Below are 25013 nucleotides of genomic sequence, written 5' to 3'. Positions count from 1 at the left end.
TACAATAGTGTGCACTTATTAAAGACTCAAACTCTTAACTTAAAGTAATTTAGAAACAATATGCCGGTTTAAGAAAGTTTTTGACAGATATTTGCAATCATGCGGAACTAAAAAAATTATTTCTGACACCCCTAGGCTTAGTACGCCAATATGATTAACCAAACCATATGGACAGGTTCTTTGGAACGGCTATTTATAGGTTTTACTGTAATTATAATAAACCTAATTCACGTTTTAAGGTCAATTTAGCAACTTAATAAAAGAATAACTTTTTTTCAAATATGTCCAATTGGATCATATTGTATTTTTTTTAATGTATTGCGTTAAATTGACATTAATATGTTAAGCTCCTTTTCAGGCTCAGAGAGTCTCAAAAATCATACAGGGGGGAATTTCTTATCATATGATAATCGCTCTTCTGTGATTATATTACAGGGTGTCCCACGAGACATGACAGCTTCCACGTCGTCTTTGATTTTGATATAATTTGCTGCATTTATTTGTCAACCCAAGAAGAAAAGGTCAGAAAAAGGAAAAGGGAAGTTCCGAGAAATTGAGATGATTTGAGCGTTAAAGGATTACCAAATACAGTTAGAGGGCTTTACACATTTGCAGGAAGCAATTTTATACTTTAGCTCAGGATACAGTCTTGGATAGATAGATAGATAGATAGATAGATAGATATATAGTTTGATAGATAGATATATAGCTAGATAGATAGATATATAGATAGATAGATAGATATATAGATAGATATATAGATAGATATATAGATAGATTAGAAACAATTCTTTAAAATTTGTTTTACGAAAGTGACTTAGTTTAACAAATGGGAACCAAATGTTTAAGAAAAAAGTCGTATTTTCAATTGACCCTCTATTTACCGATTTACATAACTAGTTCAACAAAATGACACCAAGCTTTTCACTCACCCCTGACCCTTTAGTAAAAGTAAATTCAACCTAATGTCAGACCGCGTCAACCTTGTTGCAACGGCTTGTTCTTTTGAGTGTCTGCTTTATTTAGCTATTGTCCGGAAGATACAGTACAAACTGGGACCGGAAAGGTTGACCCGGCTCGGAAATTCAAATGTACTACGACGGCCCGTGTTGTAAACCTTTGTCTGCAGGACCAAAAAAATAAATTCATTTTAAGTTACATTTATGTAATTATGTCGATTTGTTTATAAATCTTAAAATTGTCTTTGAAAGCTACTGCTACAAGCTTTATTTCAAGAAATGGCATTCTCTAAATTTTGAACCTGGTCACTCACCCTATAACTTATAGACAAGTGGGGACTTATTTGAAAGTTAGCAAAACTAAAATATTAATTTATTGTTTAAGTTCTTAACTTCTTATAGCCTAAATAGTATGGCCAGTTTTTTCATGGCTAAAAACACTGAACTTTTAAAGTCTCTTTTAAAATGTTTTAAAATTAGATCTTATTCAAAATAAAACTAAAAAATACAGGCAAGCATCAATAAGAAATCCTTTTTTGGCTTATTTAATAATATATGCAAAGGAATTGAGTCTGATTTTCTAAACCCTGCAACTTTGCAACCCGATGTAATAGACTTTAGATATTTTAAACATACTCAAAGTTTCAAGTATCAAAGGTTTACACCATCATGGCTGCACAGATTTAGGAATTAGACAATTTAAAGGGAGTGTTCGCGAAAAATGAAAGGGGGTATAGGCTTAATGCGATAAAAAAGCGCTTTTGATCGCTACTAATCTTACTTCTATCTGTTGCGTATATAAGGAGGAAATTGTTAAAGACGTCTCATACCGAATAACATGGCGTCCATACAAATTGAGAAAATTACAACATACCACTTATTTATATATTTTCTTATTATCTTTCGCGACATTTATATATAGTTGATTTTTCATAATATATTTTAATTGTTATGATCTGAGAGTTTCTTATAAAAACATTTATTCCTGTTTCGAGGATTTTTGGTAATGACGACGACATTTTGATATTTTCTAGGAATGTTCGGAAACAAGTAGTAAGCTAAATATTATTTAAAAAAACAAAATCAAAACTAGTCTGAAATATCAAATATATACAAATGTGGCGAAAGATAATCGATGACTATAGGTTGTAATATCTGAATGATTTGTATAAAATTAAATTGATTTCAAGCTCTACACTCTGCAGGTTTTGAAATGAATAAAGTTTCAAGCTCTACACTTTACAGGTTTTGAAATGTATAAATAATGTAGAGCAATGAAGCTCTGCATTCTGCAGGTTCGAAATGTATAAAGTTTCAAGCGCTCTACACTCTGCAGGCTTTGAAATGTATAAATTTTCAAGGTCTGTACACAACAGGTTTTGAAATGTATAAAGTTTTAAGNAGGCTCTTCACTCTGCAGGTATGAAATTGAGATGGATGTCTTCGGAATTTCCCTTTTTATACTGAAATAAAAAGTTAAGATAAGAAGTTTGAAAAGTATAAAAATGAATGGAAAATTATCTGCAGGAAAAGTATATGACAACCAAATATTCTCTGCTTTATATTTCTGTTTCAAATAGAAATGTACTCATTAAGATGAGAAATTCCTCTGTATTAAAACCAAGTAAAGTTGTTATTTTTTGCTTATGCTCTTTATTATAACCATTGCAATTAGGTAATACAATGCTCTAAATCTTAATAAAGTCGAATACGTATTCGTCACTTAAATCTCATGTTTTTTGGGACACCCTGTGCCTATAAACATGTAGATATTCCATCAATACATCCATCTAATCATTAGACATCAATGCATCAATACAGTGTTATATCCCAATATATCTATTTATATATATATATATATCATTTATTAGTCATATAGTGCAGGGGCTAAAGTAGAATATGGGATCTTTCGTTTTTTTATTTGTTCGTTAACGACCCATTTCGTTCGTTTAATTATCAGTCGTCCATAATTTCAATGTCTTTTTCCCAGAATTTTTGTTCATTTTCCATCTTTTATCGTTAATTTTCCATCTTATTTCGTTCATTTACTAACTCTGAACGATCGTTCATTTGTTCATTTCAAGATTGTTTACAAAAAAATCGTTCACTTTCAAAAATGATGCCCCCTCTCTAGGCTTATTATCGATTTATTATTGATTTTTGTAAATATCTAATAATATCTTTGTATACATGAGACGACAAGTTCATTTTACTTTGTGCAAATAAAGTCTAAAAAATTTAATTATGTGGATTCGATTATTCTTTATTGACTGGGGCCATTCAAATTACGTTGCTGAATACTTTTATTGCATGCCACCCTATATGAAAAGGTTGCTATGTCCGATTCACAGCTTTGTTTGATTAAATATGACTTAAATTCAAGATTTTCAGTTGTGGTTTCTCTACAAAAACTTCTTGCGCATTTATACTGCAGGAAAACATAAAGGAATTATTAGAATTTAGCACGTTTAATCCTATAAAAAGGCCAATATCTTCCACATCATTGATCAAATAAAGGTTAAGGGGTACGTAACGTCGGGAATCGGGCGTTTTTTTTTTTTTACCTGGAAGGTTTCTTGAAATTACGCTAACAGTCCCTTTAAGATCTAAAGCTTGAAGAGCTTGATCTGAGCTAAGATGTTTTTTTTCTAATTGATATTCAGCTTGTAATTTAAAAACTACTATTTTTGTCTGAAACCTCAATTCAAATCTATTTTTTACATTTAACAAGTCTGAAAAAGAAGGTTAACTTTATTCAGCATTACTGGTTTCACTTTGTGACATCGTAGCTTCTCAAGTTTTGATTCCTGTTCTTCTCAATATCTTTTCACTTTGTGACATCGTAGCTTCTCAAGTTTTGATTCCTGTTCTTCTCAATATCTTTTCACTTTGTGACATCGTAGCTTCTCAAGTTTTGATTCCTGTTCTTCTCAATATCTTTTCACTTTGTGACATCGTAGCTTCTCAAGTTTTGATTCCTGTTCTTCTCAATATCTTTTCACTTTGTGACATCGTAGCTTCTCAAGTTTTGATTCCTGTTCTTCTCAATATCTTTTCACNGCCAAATTTAATACAATTTTTTTAAATGTTGAAATTAATCGTAATTGTCATTTAACAAAATTTTAATAATTAATCTACTAAGTTTAATTTGGCTTTTGTGTTAAAACAAAATAGTTTAGCTAAAAACTTGATATTTCTTAGAGTGTATATCTTCCCAACCTGATGGGGTACATTTTTGAAATTTGAAACTTTAATTATTTGATCTAACAGAATTCATGGTTTGAAATTTAAAGGTCTACGACATTTGGTTTGCAAATATATTAAAATTAGAAAATCAGAGTTGGTTGCAACGACTCAAAAATATAAATATAAAGTAATTTTCATTATCATATCTTTTATTCATGAAAGCGGTCGATTTCAGCTTTAGTATATTAAAAGTCTAAGTCAACAAAACTGTTGCACGGTTGCAACAGTTTTATAAAATGTGTATTTACGAACCCAGAATTAATATTAATTCAGTTCAACATTTTAATTTTCAAAACCTTTTTTTACTGTTATTTTATCATTCTAAGATTCTTGATCCATTTCAGTGAACGTATTCAAAGCTTCTCTGTTAAACAGATTTGTATTGTTATATTTATCTTGTATCTATTTCCTTTTCCAGCAATCAAGAAACAAATTGATCTATTTACTCATTAGTTCTAATCAATCTGAAGACACTTCTTCCCTCATCTGGATTTAGTTTATATCCGTCTTTCTCCTTTTACATCCTCCTTTCTCCTTTCATATTCTCCTTTCTTCATTTATATTCAACAAATTCTCCTTTTATATCCTCCTTTCTCCTTTTATATTCAACATTCTCTCCTTTTATATCCTTCTTTCTAATTTTATATCCTCCTCTCTTCTTTCATATCCTCCACTCTCATTTTAGATTCTTCCCTCTCGTTTATATCCTCCATTTTGGCTCAGTAACATTTTGCCTAGTACAAGTTCGCCTAGTACACTTTCGCCTAGTACATGTTCGCCTACTAACTTTTTGCCTAGATAAAATTTTGCCTAGATAACATTTTGCCTAAACACAGTTTGCCTAGACAACATTTCGCCTAGATACCATTTGGCCTAGATAACATTAGAAGGTCATTTTCGCCTAGATAAATTCACTAAAATTTATAAAGTTCCTCAAGAAATTCAATTAAAAGCAAAAAAAATGTATTATAATAATGTTTACAAATTTTTTCTTAAAGGGCACTAGCAAGACTGCTGATTCAGTTTTCTTTGCAGTCTTTTTCATCAGCTGATTTTCATGTTGGTGACTTGGCAGAGTATCCCCGACCAGATNTCATATATTCTTATATCCTTTTATATCCTCTTATATCCTCTTTTATACTCTTCTATCCTCTTACATCCTCTTCTTATATCCATATTCTGTACGTTATATACCTTCCCTATTTGGTATTTTTATCCTGAATAGTATCTAGTTTCCAGTATCCCAGTCTAGAATCTATGTCTTAACTATAAGTATATTTAGTATGCAGTATCTATATCCATGGTAATTAGTATCCAGTATCTAGTATCTGTATCCTAACAAGTAACTAGTATCCAGTATCCAGTATCTGTATCCTAACTAGTAATTAGTATTCAGTATCCAGTTTATATATCCTAACCCGTTACTAAAATATCCAGTATACAGTATCCAGTATCTATATCCAAACTACTAAGTTGTATACAGTATCCAGTATCTATATCCTAGCTAGTAGCCAGCATCCAGCATCTATATCCTAACTAGAATCTAATACCTAGTATCCAGTATCTATATCCTGACTATTATCTATTATCCAGTATTCAGTATGTTTACCCTAACTATAGTATCTAGTATCTAGTATCTATATCCTAATTAGTATCTAGTGTCCAGTATCCTGTATCCAGTATCTATGTCCTAACTAGTATCTAGTATCCGGTATCCAGTAACTATATCCTTGCTAGTATCCAATATCCAAGATATCTATATCCTTACTAGCATATAGTAACCAGTATCCAGTATCTGTACACTAACTAACATTATCTTTATCTTAGCTAGTAGCTTGTATCAAATATCTATATTATAACTAGTTTCTAGTATCCAGTATCTATATCCTAACTAGTATCCACTTTCCAGTTTCCAGTATGAATATCCTAACTAGTATCCAGTATTCAGTATCCAGTATCTATATCTTAACTAGTATATACTATACAGTATCCAGTATCTATATCCTTACTAGCATCATAGTATCCAGGATTTAGTATCTATACTAACTAGTATCCAATATCCACTATCTATATTTTAACTAGTATCTTGCAGCAAGTATCTGTACCCTAACTATATCTTAACTAGTATCCAGTATCCAGTATATATATATATCCTAACTAGTATCCAGTATCCAGTAACCATTATATATATACCCTAACTTGTGGCAAATACCTATACTCCAAAACAATTTTACTTGAAATGTAGCTATGCAGGTCTACTCGTTACCAAGATCCACCATGAATAACTCTTCGTTTCTAATTACCACACAGGCAATTGAAATTCCTACACAGGCAATTTCTCAACCAGGCTTAACTCCCCGGTTCTAAAGGACACACAGTCCAAATCTCAGCTCGTAAACCTCAACAAGGACCCACGCTTTCTTTTAAGCTTTATTCGATCAGATTGCCAATTATCAAGGCAAGATCCCCACTCCTATAATTCAAAGAGGACCCAAGTTATCTTTCTAGCTATATTTGATCAAATTGCCAATTATCAAGGCAAGATCTCCACTCCTATAATTCAAAGAGGACCCAAGTTATCTTTCTAGCTATATTTGATCAAATNGAAAAAAAAATTGCAAATTTTTTGCAAACAACCTGTCAAAGGAAATTTGCACATTTTTACTTTTTCTTGATTAAAAATCAGGTTATTTAAAATTTAGCAAAATTTTTTGCATATATGAAATGACATGGTCAAGGGCTTTTCAAAAATGTATAATTTTAAATTTTTTGGACAACTTTTTTTTTTGCAAACATTTTTACTTTATTACTGGATTTAGCGATAAAAAATTCAATTTTTGCAAATTTGCAATTTTTTTTGCAGATTCTAAAATTAAAGCACAAGAGCTTTCCAATTATGTATCATTTGTCATATTTGGACATAAAACATGGGATTTAGAGGGGGGGGGGCCAAATTGCCCCCCCCCAGCGTATCACTGGTTTTCAAGTACCCCATCAGAGATAGGGTTAAAAGTGTCTTGTATCTAGCATATATATACTAACTGACAGGTTTAGAGTACAGGTTTTATTCTTCAGGTTTAGTTAACTTTGATAAGCCAGAGCCCAAAAGTTAAGACAGGGTATAAATAGTTATGAAAACCAGTTTTAGAACCCAGGTTTCACGAATGGGTTTATGCAGTTTTGTGGATTTCAATTTTTTTGTTATAAAAAATTATTTTATTTAAAATCATACTCTCCAATTTTTTCGAATCTCTTAAAAAAATCTACATAGATGTTAAGACCCTAAAAGAGGTTCAGTCAACGATTCCCTTATAAATTTCGAGCTCAGGGGCCTTGCTGAGATTTAAAACAATTTCAACAGAAAAAAAGGAGGTTTAAGGGACTTTACTGGTTCATGGTCTATTAATTGCTATTACTAATATATTGATAAATATTTAATTCTTATAAGATAATTATTATCGTAAGTTAAATGTGATATTCAATGTCGAAACTTTGCTCTTAGAAGTCAGCTTCCTTCCTTTTGCTTTCATCTGAAATTTGTAAGAAATTAATNTGTATCTGATGGTTGTAAATTTTCTGGTCTTTAGATCTTTCACCCGTGATTAACCATAATGATGGATTACTATGAGTAAAGATAATAATTGAAAGGAATATTATGAGTAAAAATAGTAATGGGAAGGAATATTATGAGTAAAAATAATAATAGGTAAGAATATTATAAGAAAAGATAATAATGGGAAGGAACTTTATGGGTAAAGATAATAATGGAAAGGAACTTTATGGGTGAAGATAATGATGGGAAGGAATATTGAACGTAAAAAATAATAATAGGAAGATATATTATGAGTAAAGATAGTAATGGGAAGGAATATTATGAGTAAAAAAATAATAGGAAGAAATATTATGAGTAAAGATAGTAATGGGAAGGAATATTATGAGTAAATATAATAATGGGAAGGATTATTATGAGTAAAGATAATAATGGGAGGGAATATTATGGGAAGGATATTGTAAGTGAAAATAATAATTGGAAGGAATATTATAAGAAAAGATAATAATGGGAAGGAATATTGTAAGTGAAAATAAAAATAGGAAGGAAAATTATGGGTCAAGATAATTATGGGAAGGAATATTGTAAGTGAAAATAATAATAGGAAAGAATATTATAAGAAAAGATAATAATGGGAAGGAACTTTAAGAATAAAGATAATGATGGTAAGGAATATTGGAAGTAAAAATAATAATAGGAAGGCATATTATGAGTAAAGATAAGGATGGGAAGGAATATTATGGGGTAAAGATAATAATGGAAGGAAATGAAGGGATGGGGGGAATAAAGAGATGAGGGTTAAAGAGAATACTCTGAATCCTAATCACAAATTGTGAATACTTATAAAGTGATTTGTAGTAAGACAGGGCACTAATCTATTGGAGTTGTTCCAAAACCCTGGAGGTTTCTTCCGACCGGACTCTTACCATCCTTAGTGTAGAACAAACTGCCAGGGAACACACACACAAATTTTCTTTTGTTCGCGTACAACTAAAATCATATCTCTACGTATAAGATTGAAATCTCATAAGTTTTCAAAAATAACTTTACTTATTGAAGAGCTATTGAAAAGAATAAAAATGTTGTGAATTTTTTATAATTAACCGGATAAACTTTTTATCTTCATACTTGTGCATAAAATCAAAACTTGAGGAGCTGCGAGGTCACAAAGTTGTACCAGAAATGTTAGATAAATCGACAAACCGAATTTTACAAAATTTTCATTGCAAATAATAGATTATATAATTAGTCATCATCCTAAAATATTACCAACATGTATTCAGTTTATAATAGAAAAAATCAAATTTTTCGAAGCTTTGATTTCCATTTCCTTAAAAAAATGTTTGGACAGTTTTACAGATTTTTTTCTATTTCACAACAAAGATGAACAACATATTTACGATGAAGGAAATGTTTGAGAGTTTAAAATAATTATTTTTTTCAGAACCTTTGAAAGAAATGGAAAAATATCGATAAAATGCTTCTCATTTTTCTTTCCTTAATTTCCCTGCAAGGTAAAGTATCTGGTTCATTTACGTTAAAGGGACTGTAAACGTTTTTTTAAGTGACCTTCCATTTAAAGAGGTACATCCCTGATTTACAACAGTATCCCTTTAAAACATTGACTAATAATTTGGGGGCCTCGAACTCAGTGTTATTATCTATCAAATGCTGTGTAAAAAGACCTAAAATGCAAGTGCGTACTGTGTGAACTCGATGACATTTATTCCTGGATAAATTCGAACATAAATATGTTTTTACTCTGCCACCTCTATCAATTTAAACATAAAACAGTTTGGAAACTAAGTGTTTAAGAATTATTTGCCGGATTAATTAGGAATTAGATTCATTTTCTTATCCGTTCATTTTTATTGGTTGTTTCTCTGCAAAGGTGACTTGCGCATTTATTGCTTGTAAGAAACAATGGAGAAATTCACAGAAATATAAACACTTGAGTTTTGCTATCTTTCCTGTAGGGTCTTTAATCTTTGTAAATATCTAAACCAATAATTAACAATTGTAATTAGATTATCGAGGTGCTAAAAAAAATGTTCAAAAGAACCTTTTGTCAAGGAGTTAACCTGGTTCGACTTGAATCTCTATCTGTGCCTCCCCTGGTTCAGAATGGAACTGTTCCCCACGTGGTGCTAGACTGTCCCTTCTCTCTTGGAGAAGAAGAGAAACGTGGCATGGTGCTGAAGGAACACATTTTATCATATCCCACCATTTTATTATTTCCCGCCATTTTACCATTTCCCGGCATTTTTTCATGTCTCCAGATAACGGAATTTGAAACTTTATTTATATTATTTTTGAAAATATTTTCTTTTTTATGGCAATCAAATGTTATGAAGAACTGGTTGCAATTATCTAACTCTTATTATTAATTATTTAAATTTTCAAATAATTTTGTTACACATTTGTTTCGAAATAATTGTGGAATATCAATTATTGCGTTGTTTCAGTGGTATCTAAACTCTCAAACTGTTCCAATCTATCAATGGATACCACCCTCCCATCCACAGGTACAGGTTGACCCACAAAATATAAGACTTCAGAAAAAATTGTTGCCATATATTCATGGTTCCCTGGAACTATAACTTTTTTCTTTCTTTGCCAAGTCATAAAATACGCCATCTAAGTTTCATCCAATGTAGTTACAAAAATAGAACAAAAACACTGTGTACATATATTGTACAGTGTACAATGTACTTTATCATTCTTCCTCACTTCAACGTGAATTTCATAATAAACGTGCTATACAGTTTTAAGTCTAAATATTTCCTTTATATCTCGAAGGTTCTCGCCTTTTTATATTATATTTTGTCCCTCGCTAAAGCTCGGGATAAAATGAAATCTAAAAAGTCTTGAACCTTCTCGATAAAGAGAAATTTCTGTCCAAAAACTTGATAACTATCTAAACTCTCAAACTGTTCCAATCTATCAATGGATACCACCCTCCCATCCACAGGTACAGGTTGACCCACAAAATATAAGACTTCAGAAAAAACTGTTGCCATATATTCATGATTCCCTGTAACTATAAACTTTTTTCTTTCTTTGCCAAGTCATAAAATACGCCATCTAAGTTTCATCCAATGTAGTTACAAAAATAAAACAAAAACACTGTGTACTGTGTACAGTGTACAATGTACTTTATCATTCTTCCTCACTTCAACGTGAATTTCATAATAAACGTGCTATACAGTTTTAAGTCTAAAAATTTTCTTTATATCTCAAAGGTTCTCGCCTTTTTAGATTATATTTTGTCCCTCGCTAAAGCTCGGGATAAAATGAAATCTAAAAAGTCTTGAACCTTCTCGATAAAGAGAAATTTCTGTCCAAAAACTTTATAACACTGCGAACCAAAATAACAGTGTTTTAAATAGTTAATAGCCCCCTGCTTAAACTTCACAGCTAATACTTCGTAACTTTACAGCTAAAAGGACGTCTATAATGATATTTACCATGAAATGCCCACGACTGATAAAGCTAGTTCACAATAATAATGTTTTATAAAGCAATACATCTATTTACGTGTCAAAGTAACCTATTTCATACCGTATTAAATTAAGGTCTAATTCAAGGTTTAATTTAAGGTTTGTCTAAAGTTTGTTTTAATCTGGTAATTAATTTCTACTGTTTAATCTCATATTTAATCAAAAGCTTAATCTCATATTTAATCTTCAGTTTAATCTCATACTTAATCTCATATTTAATCTCATATTTAATCTCATATTTAATCTCCAGTTTAATCTCATATTTAATCTCATATTTAATCTCATATGTAATCTTATCCTTGATCTTAAGTTTAATCTCATATTTAATCTCATATTTAATCTCATATTTAATCTCAAATTTAATCTCATATTTAATCTCATATTTAATCTCATATTTAATCTCCAGTTTAATCTCCAGTTTAATCTCCAGTTTAATCTCATATTTAATCTCATATTTAATCTCATATTTAATCTCCAGTTTAATCTCATGTTTAATCTCCAGTTGAATCTCATAATTAATCTTCAGTTTAATCTCATACTTAATCTCACATTTAATCTCCAGTTTAATCTCATATTTAATCTCACATTTAATCTCCAGTTTAATCTCATATTTAATCTCACATTTAATCTCCAGTTTAATCTCATATTTAATCTCCAGTTTATTCTTATATTTAATCGTAAGTTTAATCTCATATTTAATCTCCAGTTTAATCGCAAATTTAATCTCCAGTTTAATCTCAAGTTTAATCTAGGGGTTGGGAGCTATGAGAGGGAAGATAGATCTAGATTTCGAGATTAGTAAAGATCCCTATACTAAGCATAGGTAGGGCTGGACAAAGTTTCGTTAACGGAACGGAGGTTTTCGAAAATAAACGGAAGAGTCCGTTAACGATGATTTTTTATATCGTTAACGAAACGGATTAGCAGTTCAAAAAAATAATGGTTAAAAATGTTAACTTATTTTTTGAATACGGTGAATTTAGTTCTTTTTTAAATATGTATATTAATATAAATGGTCAAATTTAGAAGAAACACAAATGTATTTTAATCTGTTTTTTTTTGTAAATATTTTTTTTCTTACACTTTGACAAATTTTGACCCTCCATGAAAAGCTTCAGAACGATTTCCTTGGAATCTTTATATTATCAATATTTTTGGACCTTTTGATATTGTTTAAAATTGGTTTTTCTACAGTAGAAATGCCCAAGTAACTATTGTAGAGAAACCACATTTATAAATAATTAGTTTAAAATGTATAAACATTATAAAATTCTAATTTATACTGCAGAACAAGTTTGGAGGGTACCATTATAAACCTGTGTATAGAGGGTCACTTGACATTAGGCTCACAGTTCCTGAAGGATTAACTGAAGAACTGGGAACTTTTGAATGGTGGATATCGGGATCAATTCTTCATCCTCTCTTTTTCTAAATCTTAAGATTAAATAATGCTTGTTCTCCTCTTGTTATAAATCTCCAGATTAATTAACAGATCGGGATTAAGGATATCACATTCTAAAGTTTTCAGCTCAGATTAATTTTTCCATATTGTTAAATAGATTGCTTTTTATAAATGATAAATAAAAAAACATGTTAAAATATGATAAAAATAATTTTTAGAGCTCTTTTTCTGTACAATCCTACTGTTGATATGTCGGGCGAGTATACATGCAAGGTAAAATTTGAAAAAAATAATAATAAATAATACATTTATATATAACGATATAAAAAGTAAAATTTCAATATATCAATTTTCCTAGTCCCTATATCTGTGCAACCAGCATGGTGTAAGCCTTTTTTATTTAAAATTTAGACTTTTTGGATCTTACAAAATTCACAGTTTTAAATATCTAAGTTTACGACATTTGTGTTGCAATATAAAGGTATAACAAATTTGAGTTAATAGGTAAATTTACAAAATATAAAAAAAAATTTTTTTTTACTGATTGACGATTACTGAATAAATATAATCTGAATATTTTAAAAGACATATTATTTTTTTTCGACCGGCCATATTAAACATGAAAATTTGCGCTTGATCAGTTCAGGTTTTTTACACATACTTAGTAAATAATGAAAAAAGTTCCACATGCCAAAATAAGATATTTTTAGTCTAATAATCATCTCAATGAGATTAAACATAGATAAATACTATCGCATATAGATACATATCGCATTGAATTAATACAAAAAATACTAAAGTAATCAGACATATTTCTATAATAATGTTAAATAGCGTTATTGTTAAAAATATTTAAAGAATTAATTCTACAATTTTTAATAAAATTGTAGAAACGCATTAAGGTTTTTTGGAATAATATTCTTCGTTTTTTGAAGAACATGTTTACTCATCTTATCTTATCTTATCTTATCTTATCTCATGTTTACTCATCTTATCTTATCTTATCTCATGTTTACTCATCTTATCGCTTTGATGTTCCAAGGTTGTGCACTGACATTTCATTGAAAGGTTTCAGATATAGTTGGTTTTTTTTGCACAGCTTATTCATACTTTACAAAAGATTCGTATTCAGCAAATATCAAATTTGCTGTAAAAAAACCTTTTTTATCTTTAAATCATTACCAGTATTGTGTTTGTTGGTTGGTTTGTATCCAATAAACGTTAGAACGGCTGAACCGATCCGATCTAATTTTTTTTTTGGACCTCACATGACTATAGGGAAGTTTAATAGATGGTCAACATTCGAAGATTTTACAAAACCCACAAAACATCAGATCGATAAATTCTCGAATTTTTTTTTATGTTTAATAATTTAAGAAGAGAAAATACAAAATGGAAATGGAAGTTAAAATCGAAGTTGGGTGCGAAGCGACCTGTAAGCTTAATATCTTTACAAACTGCTACTTTTTCATTATCAAATATTTTATTCTACTTTAGTTTATATAACTACAGTGATGACCAGAAAACTTTGAAAAGTTTAAACACAAAGTTTTACTTATCAATTTCAAAAACGATATAAATTTTTTTTTTCAGCGAAGTCCGATCCTTTAGTCATCGCTTTCCAACTAATTTTCTCCCAATAAATACAGATTTGTTTCTACTTTATTTCATACAGTTTGTTATATGTATAAGGTATACAAGGTCTATTACGATTTCTTGGGTGGATTTTGACGGATTCAGAAAGAACCTTTTAGATTTGAATAGTTTCGTCTGGTATTTGACGCTTTTTTTGAGGCCTGATAACATAAGTATAGTAAAAAAATGTTAAATTCGAAAAAAAACTTAGCAATGAACGGAATATAAAGTTTTAATAGTTTATCAATACTTTACGTAGCTAACCTGTGCCAAAACTGAAAACGAATTTCTTCGCACGCATATCTATAATTCTCAATAATCTCTAAATGATTTATATTGAACTTTCAAAACTAATTTTATTTTAGGTTTCCACTTTAGAAAACGAGGTGTCGCTCTCTAGTATGATGGTAGTTTATAGTCCACCAACACAGGTTAGTTCAACTTATAATATCAAAAAAATATTGTTAGAATTAATACTAATTTTAATTTTGTTATCATTCAGGTGAACCTGATTCACAGGCACACTAGCTTCCATTCGGTCAACATATCCTGCCTCGTAGACCATGCGTTCCCTAGACCACAGGTACTCATAATGTGTTCCTTAGACCACATGTTTACATAATGTATTCCCTAGACCACAGGTACTCATCATGCGTTCCCTAGACCACAGGTACTCAATATGTGTTCCTTAGACCAAATGTTTACATCATGAGTTCCTTAGATCACAGGTTCACATCATGTGTTCCCTAAACCACAGGTACACATCATGTGTTCCCTAGACCACAGGTACACATCATGTGTCACCCAGACCACAAATACACATCATTGTGTTCCCTACACCTAATGAAACAGCATGGGTTCCTCAGACCAAAGGTACACATCATATGTTACCAAGACCACAGGTACACATATATTGTTCCCCAGATCGCAGGTACACATCATGAATTCCCCAGATCGCAGGAACACAAAATGTGTTTCTAAGACCACAGGTACACATTATGTGTTTTCCAGAACACAGGTACACATTATGTGTTCCCCAGACCATAGGCACACATAATTTGTTCTCTAGACTGTTGGTACACATCATGTATTCTCTAGACTGCAGGTACATATTATGAGTTCCCTAGACCACAGGTACACATCATGTGTTTCTTAGACCACATGATACAAATCATGTGTTTCCCAGACATCAGGTACACATCGTGTATTCCCCAGACCACAGTTACACATCATGTGTTCCCTGAACCTTAGGTACACAACATGAGTTCCGCAGACCACAGGTACACATCATGTGTTCCACAGACCACAGGTGCACTTGACATGTGGTGTACTCCAGAACACAAGTACACATGATGTGTTCCCTAGACCACAGGTGCACATGACATGTGGTGTACCCCAGACCACAGGTACACATGATGTGTTCCCTAGACCACAGGTGCACATGACATGGGGTGTACCCCAGACCACAGGTACACATGATGTGTTCCCTAAACCACATGTACACATCATGAGATCCCTAGACCACAGGTACACATCATGAGTTCCTCATTTCTTCTAATTGAAATCTCTAAAAATCAAAAGTAAAATTTAATCTTTTTCTAGATTTGAACAAAGGACTTAGACTGTTATGTAAACATTCTTCCCATTTATACCATGATGGAATGTTTTCTAGTTTGTATAGTCCTCTTCACATTGTTTGCAATCTCCGGCACTATTTTTCTCTATCTATCTATCTATCTATCTATCTATCTATTTATCTATCTACCAGCAAAGCAGTTTGTTTTTATATTTTTTCTTAAAAAATCGCGCATTTTTGTGGAAATAAACTTGAATAAAATGAAAGCAAACCGTTTTTTATCAAAGGGAAATTTTTTTTATTGTTTTTTTCCCCTTTTTTGTTTGCTTTTGGTTTACGTTATGACTTATTACTTTTGTAAATTAAATTTGAATTAAACCTTAAATAAACAAACAAAATTAAAAATTCCATGCAAAAAAAAAATATTTATATTTTCTTTATTATCTGCCCCTTTTTCTTTTGTATCTGCACCTTTTCTTTTGTATCTGCACCTTTCTTTTGTATATGCACCTTTTCTTTTTTGTCCCTCGCTAAAGCTCAGAACAAATGAAATGTAAAAAGGCTGTAAAAATAGAAAATTTCTGTCTGATCTACAAAGAATTAAAGCACTGGGAACCCAAATCACGCACCTCTGACCCTTTAGTAAAAGTAAATTCAACCTAAAGTCTGACCGCGTCAACCTTGCTGCACCGGCTAGTCCTATCAAGTGTCTGCTTTAGTTACCCCATGTCCGGGCGATACAGTACATACTAGGACTGGAAAGGTTGACCTGGCTCGGAAATTCAAATGTACTACGGCTGCCTGTGAAAAAATAGTGTTATAAATCGCAAAAACTATAGTCTTTTTTTATTATTTATTTACCTGTTAAAGAGATTGTATATAAAGTTAATTTGAAGTAAGCTACCCTCCATGCAAAGATGACAATGACAGGTTCGCAACGGTATCCTTGAAACTTTTATCTTATTAATAATGTGTAAAATATTGATAGTTTTCTATTAAAATTTTGATAATTTATTTTTGCTTTCTTTATCAGAATTGCACAAGTCGGTTTTGTAAAGAAAATAATCACTTTTCAAAACTTCAAAAATTGATACCTTACATTTATACTTGATCAAACAAAGCTTCCAATTTTCTTTTACAGTCCCTTTAAACTTTTTGTTTTCAGGTTCAACTTTACCATGGTCAGGGGCCCAGCAGAGTTCGATTGAAAGGGGTGCATCAGGTCACAGATAGATACAGGGGTGTAACTAGTCATATCATACTTTTTTATTATTCTATATTATAAGAAAATCCTGAACCAATTTCTTTCTTGATTGTTTATTGAAGGATTCTCTAGAGATTTAGGCCTTGGTGTTCCATCCTCACGCAATCCCTGCTCTTCATAATCCTCCTTTCTTTTCCTTCATCCTTCTCCTCACTCATACTACTAGCATGTATGAAGGAGGAAGGCGGAAGGGAAAGAAAGGAGGAGAGTAGGAGAGGGGGAAAGGAAGGAGGAAGGGAAAGAAAGGAAAGAAGGAGGAAGGGAAAGGAAGGAGGCACTCCTGTATGCCAAGTCCATTAGCGCCTGATCCAATCAGGGTTCAGTCATGTGTTTGTTGTCTATTCTGAACCAATAGAAATAGTATGACAGTAACATCTATCTTTCTATGTATCTCATTATCCAATCAGAGTTATGAATCCTTCAAATGGGCGCTATCAGTAAATGGAAATGTTTACTTCTACTGAAACTAAAGTGGAGGAAGGAGAAAGGAAAGGGAATGTATGTCTTTTCCCACTTAAAAAGGGGTAATTCGGTCATGAACAAATTTGAGATGGAAGACCTTTTTCAAGAAATTAGTTCTTGCCACCAACTTAAATTTTTAACTGCTTACATCTTTGCATACTGATGGTGTAAACCTTTGATATTGCCAACTTTGATTATTTGATCTAACAGATTTCATAATTTGAATAATCTAAGGTCTAGGAATTTGGGTTTCACAGATTTAGCGATAAAAAAATTGCAGAGTCAATGGCAAAAACTCAATTTCTCTACACACAAAAGTTTGTAAATTATTTGGCTACCAATAGAGGAAATAATTTATCAATTTGAATTTTTATCAATCCATCCTTCTTATAATCCCATCTTCTATAGTCTATCTATCTGACCAACTATCTGAAAAATCCTCATTTCTATCTGTCTATCTATCTGCCTATCTATTTATCTATCTATCTATCTATCTATCTATCTCTCAATCCATTCTATCCATCCACATCCATCCAATCTGTATAATCCTTTAAGACTTTTTTTACTTTATGTCCTTTATCCTCGTAATCAATAGAGCAGATAGATAAATAGATAGATAGATAGATAGATAGATAGTTAGATATATGGATAGATAGATAGATAGATAGATAGATAGATAGATAGATAGATAGAGGGATATATCGAATGATAGATAGATGGATAGATAGATAGATTGATATATAAATAGATAGATGATCGATGATAGTAGATAGATAGATAGATAGATAGATAGATATATAGACAGATAGATGATAGATAAATAGATGATAGATACATCTAACTATGTCAACTTTCCTTGAATCGCAGTAATTCAATGTCTTATTTTGAGTACATGACTTTTTAATTACTTTGTTCATGACTCTACACTATATACTGTACAGAGATGGTGCCTGGAAGGTCCTTGTGTACATAATTCTGGACGATTCTTCACTACATATTGAAAATCTTTTCCAGGTAACTTAATATCAATATAAGAAAGCTCTGATCGCTTATGTAAAATAGGAAATATTTTTCAAGGGTTTTGAAATTCCACAGGTGGCGCTTGCAATTACACTACCATTAAATAATTTCATTGTGAAATAAAATTTTTTTTCATAATAAGTTTAAAAGTTAATTTTGTTAATACATTTGACGAGAAATCTGGAAGGACCATTAATAACTTTTTCATTTATTTGAAATAATTGTACAATTTTCTTTGTCAAGTGCTTTTAACAAGTCCAAAGTTGAAAAGTAGAAATTAGAAAAGAAACCTTTTACACATTTTTGGGATACAAACAGACAAATGAAAACGCATTAACAAGAAATATATGCACCTAGCTGGAGTACCCGGCATTGCCAAAATAAAAAAAAAATTTAGACTATGTCACCCATGGATTCCAGAAAAAATGTCGTTAATATGGTTCAATAGATCAGCGGGCCTATTTATTTTAAAGAAAACATTTATTCAAGAATTTTACAATAATTATGCCCAGTCAATCCCCAAATTCGTGAATTTTAAGTTTTAGATTTTTTGCGGTTTTGTTATATCTCTTTCAATTATTTTTGAATTTTTATGACATTTTGGAAAATAATAGAATAAAAAAAATTTGGTTCCGTAGATTTTTTTATGTTTCAAAAATATTTTAGATTTTTTTTGTAACATTTTTATATTTTTATACCTTAAAATCCTAAGCAAGCAAGCATATTGAAAATTTTGTACAAAACATCGCTTAATCAGTTTTTAGTCTATACTGTTTGCATATTTCTTATATAGAAGATAAACATGTTTATGTAAATAAAATCTAAAGCAAGGAGCTGATCTATTCGTTAAAGAATATTATAAGAGTATGTTGGGGGAAATATTGCAAGAATCCAACAAAGAAAGACCATTACTATAGATAGAGATAAACTTTAACAGAAACCCAGCATATGTTTGCTCCCAAGTTAATAATCTAAAATTCCCAAATAAACTATTTCAAAATTCTATATTAGACAAAAATTGCCCAATCGGGAGAGATTTAAATTCCCGATGCACCAGGCACTTTAACAAGTTAGTAATAAATCGTTTCAAGATAAAATATCTAATTGTTTAAGTGTGAGCTGGAGTTGCCTGGGACCAACTATAAAATAACAAGATCTACTTTATATTCTCCAGGTTAGTTAACAGTTGAACTACATGATAAGGCTTCAGAGACGACTGCACAGAATTTCTTCATATTATATTTGCATTTATGGGTCCCAGGGGGTACGATCGGAGACCCCTTTTATACAATATCAATTCTTCTAATTTGTTAGAGATTCTAAATTTTTCACATCAGACCTCCGATTTTAGAAATCACACAGAGGCCGAATTTAATGAATTTGAGCCGCGTCTCAAATCGGCAAAAACTGGTTTAATTGAGCACCGGCTAAAATTCTTTAAATTTAGAATCATTTTAAATTACACTTCTACATATGTATATATTGGCAATTGTTTTAACATCTGTTTTGAGAAATGTAGTATTTTACATGATAAGATAACTTATAAAATCGTGTTCTCGTTAAGTTTGCTTTAATTACATTGTGCGAATTTTTTCGCATATTTTAAAAATAAGAAAACTGTAGTTAGATTAAACCTCATTAGGAATTGCCAATATTTAAAACAATAATTTAGACAAAGCAAACTGTAAAACTTTAAATCGTATTTCTTGACATTATATAATTTAAAAAGTGAAAGGGACTGTAAAGGAAAAATGAAAGGGGGTATAGGCTGAAACCTAAGAATCTCAGGAGTTGAACAATATCTATAGGGCATCTATATGATGTTCCTGTCTCGAGCATTTGACATAAAACTGTGTCAAAATTATACCAAAACGTATATGTGTAAGATATACGCCTGTATCATGTGACCTGTGGCCGAATTTAAAGAATTTGAGCGGCGGTTTAAATTTAGGACGCGGTTTAAATATGGTTGGTTCCACTTAAAATTGTATCAAATCTTTCAAGATTTAAGCCGGCGCTAAATTTAAACCGGGTTTTGGCGGATTTAAACCGCGGCTTAAATTCTTTAAATTCCATCTCAGAACTCCCTCCAATGGCAGTGCAGTATACTGGTCATGTGATACAGCCGGAGACAAGTGACACAATTACTGCACTGCCATTGGTTGGAGTTTTGGTGACATGTTCCAGACGCATGAATAATATTATCAATTATATCTATTAAAAATGAAAAATTATTAAATTCAAATAATAATAGGAGTAAACTTGAGTTTATCAGGCTTTTCTTGGATACCGTTGTTTTCAGATTGGCTGTGTATTTGTTGAATATAATCTGTTTAATACTAAAAATATTATGCAAAATCTTACAAATATACGTTTTGCTAAAATTTTGACACAGTTTTATATCAATTTTCGAGACAAGAACATTAGAGAAAACTCTTAAATGTCTCAATCAACTCCTGAGATTCTCAGGTTTAGGCCTATACCCCTTTAATTTTTCCTTTACAGTCCCTTTTATCATGTACAGGGTGTCCCAAAAAACATGGGAATTAAGAGACGACTTGAAAATCGTGTTTGAATTCCGATAATTGGCAACAAGTGTTTCATTAAAGGATTGAATGTCTGATAAGCTTCTGAGAATGTGGTCTACATTTTGTGTGTCATCAAAATTGACGGAGATATCAAGTATTTGGGCAATTTTGTTGTTGTTTTTAATAAACATGGAATATGAATATGTCTCAGTCAATTTTAATTGTGCAAAAATGGTGTGCCACATTTTGGAATTCCTGAACCAACTAGTTTTAGATGTTTACATTTGTAACTGGGATACTACAGTGACACCCTTTATAGCGAATACATCGGAAGAATTTATCAAATGTCGTCTTGACAATTTTTCAATGAGTTTTATACTACATTACGTAAATTTCCGTATTTGCGAAAATAAATAAATAGCCATGAATATGCGGGAACAGTTTTAAAGAGTTCCATTTAATCATTTAATTAAAAAACTAAATATTTGCATCATTCCATTATCAGAAAGTGAAGAATACGACATTTCATGAGTTATTTCACTGTATGTACTAAATCGTGTTGAGTAAATAATGCAAAACAAGGACAATAAAGAAGTCGTCACTTAAATCCCATGTCTATTGGGACACCCTGTATTTTAGGTTTTCCATCAATGCTAGCTCGAGCTAATGGGTCTTCTTCCACGTCTCCCTATTCTCTTGTAACATGTTTACTTCTGCTTTGTACCAAATTGTACTAACTTTACCTTATACAATATTGTATACTTCTAAATCAACGAACATAAGGTACAAGATAAATTTCCAATCCGTCAATTGCACGACACAATTGCTTTCCCTCTTGCGCCATTGCATGGACCAAATTTGCTTTAATGTAAATTCAAATCGCGTAAAGTATTAATTGGCCTTTGTCGCTCGAATTTATGACTTAGGCGAAAGTAAAATTCACTTTAATTTCGGGATAAGAAAAATAAATTTCGTTTTTAAGTCAGAAAGTTTTTTTCTGTAAACAATACAAAACTAAGATCCCTGAAGATGGCCAGGCTTTTTAAAAATTGTTTTTTTTTTGGCGTTTGGCGCCCCCCTTCTATCGTTTTTATGTCCTGGCACTCTTCTTCTTGACACTATCACCATGAATTTTTTTTACTATTAATAAATAGAAATTCAAGGATTTTTTGTAAAAAAAATTTTCATGCAAAGGTTAGGGTACAGCCACAGGTAAAATGTTCGGTCTGGGTAAAAAAAAAATCTAAAACAGCCGATACATTTTTTACGACTAAAGCTACAAATCTAAAATCTATATTTGTTTAAAGCCCTTGAAAAATTGATGTAGAAACATGTGTCACATTTTGCTATTTGTTTTAAACAAAAACAAATATTTTTTACATTTTTTTCAGCCCTCCCTTTAATGAGCTGGCCTTGAAAAATTGGTCTATGAACATGCATTTCAACCCTATACCTATTCTCTAAGGTCTTTTTCTAGGGGACAGTCTATGCAAGATTCAGATCCCCCAGCATTTATAGATTTAAAATGACCAATTTACACTGAACATATAGATCTGATCAATTATGAATTAGATATATGTTAATAATTTTAAAAAATCTAATTATTTTTAATTGTGGATTATCTAAAAACGTAATTTGCGCATTTCTACTGCAGAAAAACATGTGGGAATTTTTAGATTTTAAAACTTTTAAACCTAGAAAAACGACAATATTTTCCACATTCCACAGGTTTAATGTGAACCTTTAAGAAAATATATTTATTTGATATTCTGAAATAAATTACAAGAATACTTAAGAAAATATGTTTATTTGATATTCTGAAATAAATTACAAGAAAACTGAAGAAAATATGTTTATTTAATATTCTGAAATAAATTACAAGAATACTGAAGAAAATATGCTTATTTGATATTTTGAAATAAATTACAAGAAAACTGAAGAAAATATGTTTATTTGATATTCTGAAATAAATTACAACAAAATTGAAGAAAATATGTTTATTTGATATTCTGAAATAAATTACAAGAAAACTGAAGAAAATGTGTTTTTTTGATATTCTGAAATAAATTACAAGAAAACTGAAGAAAATATGTTTATTTAATATTCTGAAATAAATTACAACAAAATTGAAGAAAATGTGTTTTTTTGATATTCTGAAATAAATTACAAGAAAACTGAAGAAAATATGTTTATTTGATATTCTGAAATAAATTACAAGAAAACTGAAGAAAATATGTTTATTTGATATTCTGAAATAAATTACAAGAAAACTGAAGAAAATGTGTTTATTTGATATTCTGAAATAAATTAGAAGAAAACTGAAAAAAAACTGAATACTATTGCAAGGAATTTTGATTGTATCTATTTGTTTAAGCTAATTCTAAATAAACTTTGAAAATTTAGATGTTTGTTTTTTGTTTGTTTTTCATCAAATAAGTGCAACCCTTCAGTCAGATCATATCAATATCTATTTATAGAAAGTTATAATCTCTGTTTTTTATGTCCGTTTATAACTCGGGAACCCCTTGACTGATTAGCCTCAAGGTCTAGTTGGGGAACTCGGGAGAACCACAGGAATCTTCTTATCTGGGGTTTGAGATACTAAGTGGGTTCACTTTTATAAAGAAAAATAGTTAAAATCACAATTTACGACTAAGCGCGGGTAAACGGCTGGAATAAAAATGAATATCGTGGGAAATATCAGGGTGTGACATTTTTCTCTTTTCACGAATACTAAGTTTACAAGTTTATCAAATGCATTTTTTACAAAAATCAAAAATTTTCAAATTCATGACTTGGATATAATTAATACAGAAAAATTAAGATTTTATAATTCTTCTTGACATCATTTCTTTATTTATTTCTTTTCCTTCTTTTACCGGTTCTGATAATTTGAGAAAAGAAATTTGGTCGAAACCAGTATTTTAAGACACTCACAAAGGTTGATTGTATGTTTTAGTGTTTTTTTAATTTTGCTGATTCAGTTAGCAGATTTATTGTGGTAACCAGGAATGTCTGACATTCCATGTTTTCAATTTCTTTAAAGGGAAAAGTCACTCATAAATATGCATACATTCCCATTAAAACATCTTCCAAAACAATACTCTTCATGCAATTTTCTTTATTTAAGAATATTCTATATTCCATATTCCATATTCAAATGGTGAGATTAAATATATAAATGTCTTCTAAACAATTTCAATAGTTTTCAATGAATATATTCATAGCTAGCAGACCAATTACTTTTAAGCACCAAGCTTGTATAAACACACTTTTGTTTCTAAATACATTTTACAAAAATATTAGGCTAATATCTACACTCTACAGGGTATTCCAAGAAAAGGGGATTTAAGGGACGAAATTATTCATCTTTAACTTTTTGTTGTTGTAAAATTATAATAACTGCTCGGGAATTCTTAATTGTTATCAAGAATTATTTTAATCAAGGATGAATATATATTGCGACACCCTAGCTGTATATTATTCTTGGATGAATATCTATATATAGTGACACTCTATTTAAGTAAGAATATCTAAATGTATATTTGGAAAACCTTATTTTATCGAAGGAAGAACATCAAGTTGTTTTTTGTGACACCCTGTATATTATCCTAGGAAGAATATCAAGGTTTAAATTGAGACACCCTGAATATTATCCTAGGAAGAATATCAAGGTGTATATTGGGACACCCTGAATATTATCCTAGGAAGAGTATCAAGGTGTATATTGGGAAATCCTGTATATTATCCAAGGAATAATATCAAGGTGTATATTGGGAAATCCTGTATATTATCCAAGGAAGAATATCAAGGTGTATATTGGGAAATCCTGTATATTATCCAAGGAAGAATATCAAGGTGTATATTGGGA

At 30.8% G+C, this 25013-nt stretch overlaps 1 protein-coding gene across 1 annotated transcript; it reads left to right on the top strand.

Annotated features, from left to right (window-relative positions):
- Window positions 1-9197: 9197 nt before the first annotated feature.
- LOC111716499 (uncharacterized) lies at window positions 9198-22175 on the top strand. Its single transcript, XM_023491971.1, has 11 exons — window positions 9198-9269; window positions 9829-9956; window positions 10221-10280; window positions 12008-12078; window positions 12876-12930; window positions 14658-14723; window positions 14795-14875; window positions 17034-17109; window positions 18538-18608; window positions 19728-19788; window positions 21782-22175. Exons 1-11 carry the CDS (start codon window positions 9233-9235, stop codon window positions 21877-21879), a joined length of 804 nt encoding a protein of 267 aa, XP_023347739.1. The 5' UTR covers window positions 9198-9232; the 3' UTR covers window positions 21880-22175.
- Window positions 22176-25013: the final 2838 nt, after the last annotated feature.

Source organism: Eurytemora carolleeae, unplaced genomic scaffold, assembly GCF_000591075.1.
Source record: "Eurytemora carolleeae unplaced genomic scaffold, Eaff_2.0 scaffold2060, whole genome shotgun sequence".
Taxonomy (NCBI): domain Eukaryota; kingdom Metazoa; phylum Arthropoda; class Copepoda; order Calanoida; family Temoridae; genus Eurytemora; species Eurytemora carolleeae.
The sequence above is the reverse complement of the archived record's forward strand: the minus strand, read 5'-3'. Positions and strand labels throughout refer to the sequence as shown.